Here is a 3,199-nt window from a genome sequence, read left to right as displayed (position 1 = left end):
GAGCATTAGATGGACCACTCTTTAGTAAACCATTTTGATCCAACCATCTGATCGACCTTAAAAAAGTGGCATTGGAAAGGTAACTCAATTCTATATCTTGTTTTAAAATATATGAGCTTCACCAGATCATGGGAAGTCCTCAATACATTGCTAAAATTATGAAGCATCTATGTAGTTCTGTATTTCAAATAACTCTAGAATCTTCAAAGTTGTCAAAAACGTAGAGGAACCTAAAAAAAATCTAAAATTACTCAAAATACAAAATAAAGACTTTATAAAGAACTTATAACATGAACTTAAAAACCATGGTATAGCAATTTTGATAAGATTTTGAAAATTTCTTGGATGGTCTCCCATTGTATGATTTCTCTTAGAATTACAGATAAACTAAAAAGAGATTAAAAACAATTATTCAAGAAAATATTACACCAGCACCATTAAATTTATGGACTAAGGTACGAGACCCTTTCAAGTTTATTACACTAGTTCATCTTGTTGTAGTTGAATTTAAAGAACATATAGGTGATTTTGGGTTTAGTTTAAATCTTCTATCAAAAGCTATTGCTGAGTAGTTGGGAATTTTTAAGATACAATCTTCTTAAATGACACTTATAGTAATCAAGACACTTGAATTTATAAAACTGTTTCTTTGTTTTATAAACCTTTCTTAACTTTCTTATATTTTTTTATGAGATCATCTTACATTAAGATTATATAGGCAATATGGATCCTTAACTTAACCAATTACATAATGATCTAGGAACCTTATCTTTATCCTAAACCTAATAGAATTAGTTATCTATTCCTTTATCAATAACTTATTATACACGTAATGTTGAAGCTTATCCAACATTCTCCCTCTTAATCTTCAAACCATTTTCACTAAGATTTTGAACTTGAATCTCCTCACTCATCTCTTTGAATTTGATTCTTGCTAAGGCTTTAGTTAGGATGTCCGCTTTCTGCTCTGTTCTAGGCACATGTTCCACGTCAATCTCTTCCTAATCAATTCATTCACAAATGAAGTGAAACCATTTGTGAATGTGTTTGCTTCGACGGTGAAACACATGATATTTGGCTAGTGCAATAGCTGATATGTTGTTAACACGAATAAATGTCTTCTCAATCTTTCTGCCCGTGGTCTCACTTATCAGGTCTTGCAGCCAAAAATCTTGTTTCGCAGCCTCCGTTGCAGCCATGAATTCCGATTCACAAGAGGATAGAGCCACCATGTCTTGCTTTCGAAAACACCAAGTTATTCGCGTTTCTCCAAGACAGAACAAGTGTCCTGTTGTACTTCTACCATCATCAGGATCAGTGTTGTGACTACTATCACTATACCCAATGAGCTTCTTGGATCCTCCTTGCTTGAATGATCCGAGCGTTCCTTTAAGATATCTTAACACTTTCTTTAGTGTATTGTCGTGTGACGCACTTGGTGAATGCATGTATCTACTTAAGATACCAACTGAAAACGCCATATCAGGTCTTGTGTGAATTAAATATCTGAGGCAGCCGATTATCCTTCGATAAAGTGTTGTGTCGACTTCAAACTCGTCCAAACCTTTGGAAAGTTGCAACCCAAACTCCATTGGTATACTTGTTGGGTTTCAATCATCCATTCCTGCTTCCTTTAGTATACAACGTGTATAAGCTTCTTGACTGATCATAATGCATTCCGAGCTTTGTCTCACCTCTAACTCAGGGTAATAGGTCAAAAAACCTATGTCGGACATCTCAAAGTTCTTCGACATATTCTTCTTGAAGTCTTTGATCTCCTCAACTGAATCTCCGGTAACAAAAAGATCATCGACATATATAGCTACGAGAAGCAGCTTTCGATTTTCTTCCTTGTGGTATACGGAACTTTCTTTTGAGCACTTCTTAAATCCCAGCCGCTTGAGAATCTGATCTAGCTTTGTATTCCAAGCACGTGGAGCTTGTCTTAAGCCATATAAAGCCTTCGAGAGTTTGAAAACCTTATGTTCTTCTCCCTTCTTTTCAAACACTTCAGGCTGTGAAACATAGACATTCATTCAATTCTTCATGAAAGAAAGCGGTCTTGACGTCTAGATGACGAATCTCCCATTTATTCACAACCAATTAGAAGTCTTATCGTCTCTAGTCGAGCTACCGGAGCAAACATCTCATCAAAATGAACTCCATGTTCTTGGACATATCCTTTTGCTATGAGTCTTGCTTTGAATTGTAGATTGTTCCATCTGCATTCCTTTTTATTTTAAATACCCACTTGAGACCAATAATCTTGACTCTGGCTGGTTTGTCTACTATCGTCCAAGTGTGATTTTTGTTAATCGAATCAATCTCTTCTTCACATGCATTTGTCCATCGAACACAACCCTTAGCTTCTTAAAAGTTCAATGTCTCATCATTGATGGAGAGAAGTAGCATCTCGTATTCTATCTCAGCGAGTATGATGTAATCATCGAGGTACTTAGGTTGGTTTGTCTGGCTAGCGGGTTGAGCGTCTTGGAGCTGCAGTTTGTTCATTGTTCTCATCCATGTTCATTGGCTCTGCAACGTCTTCTTGTTGCTCTGTTTATGCTGCAATATTTTCTTCTTCATGAGAACCAATAACAAACGGACCATTACCCTAGACTTGATCCCACGTCATACGAAATATCCCAGACTCTGTATGTTCTTCTTTGTTTACTCCCTTCCAGTTCCAGCATCATTTTTCATCAAAGATCAGGTCACGACTCACAACTATCCTTTTGGTGCTAGGATTATACAGTCGATAAGCTTTCGACCCAGGTTCGATTCCAAGATGGACAAGAGCTTGTGAATGATCATCGAGTTTCTTCAATATGGCCGCATCGACCTTGGCGTGTGCTACACAACCAAAGACTCTGATGTATCCTAAGCTTGGTTTTTTTCCTTTTAGACATTCATACGGAGTCTGATTCTTTAATGCTCTCGAGGGTACTCGATTGATCAGATAAGTTGTATGGAGAACCGCTTCTCCCCACATAAAGTTGGGTACTCTTATGGCTTTCAACATGCTACGAGTCATCTCCATTAGCATGAGATTCCTTTTCTCCACCTCGCCATATTCTGTTGTGGAGTGTACGGGGCCGTCAAGTGTCATTTGATGCCATTGTTGTTGCAAAATTCTTGAAAGTCTTTCAGAGTAAACTCCCCTCCTCTGTCCGTATGGAGTGTTACTGTTGTCTTGTTA

General features: G+C 37.4%; 1 protein-coding gene across 1 annotated transcript; it reads right to left on the bottom strand.

The window, feature by feature from the left end:
• Positions 1-842: 842 nt before the first annotated feature.
• On the bottom strand, positions 843-1,592 carry LOC125578117 (secreted RxLR effector protein 161-like). The gene is made up of 2 exons (XM_048740412.1): positions 1,068-1,592; positions 843-1,001 (listed from the first exon to the last, which is right to left on the bottom strand). Exons 1-2 carry the CDS (start codon positions 1,590-1,592, stop codon positions 843-845), a joined length of 684 nt encoding a protein of 227 aa, XP_048596369.1.
• Positions 1,593-3,199: the final 1,607 nt, after the last annotated feature.

The sequence above is a fragment of the Brassica napus genome, chromosome A9 (assembly GCF_020379485.1).
Source record: "Brassica napus cultivar Da-Ae chromosome A9, Da-Ae, whole genome shotgun sequence".
Taxonomy (NCBI): domain Eukaryota; kingdom Viridiplantae; phylum Streptophyta; class Magnoliopsida; order Brassicales; family Brassicaceae; genus Brassica; species Brassica napus.
Note: the sequence above shows the minus strand (reverse complement) of the source record. Positions and strands in the feature narration are given on the sequence as shown.

What these genes read in the sequence shown, in the direction of transcription:
- LOC125578117 (XM_048740412.1), bottom strand. Translation starts at nt 1,592, where the DNA reads ATGGAGTTTGGGTTGCAACTTTCCAAAGGTTTGGACGAGTTTGAAGTC. An exon ending in TTGCACTAGCCAAATATCAT is followed by an intron (nt 1,002 to 1,067) that starts GTGTTTCACCGT and finishes TGAATTGATTAG; the next exon opens with GAAGAGATTGACGTGGAACA.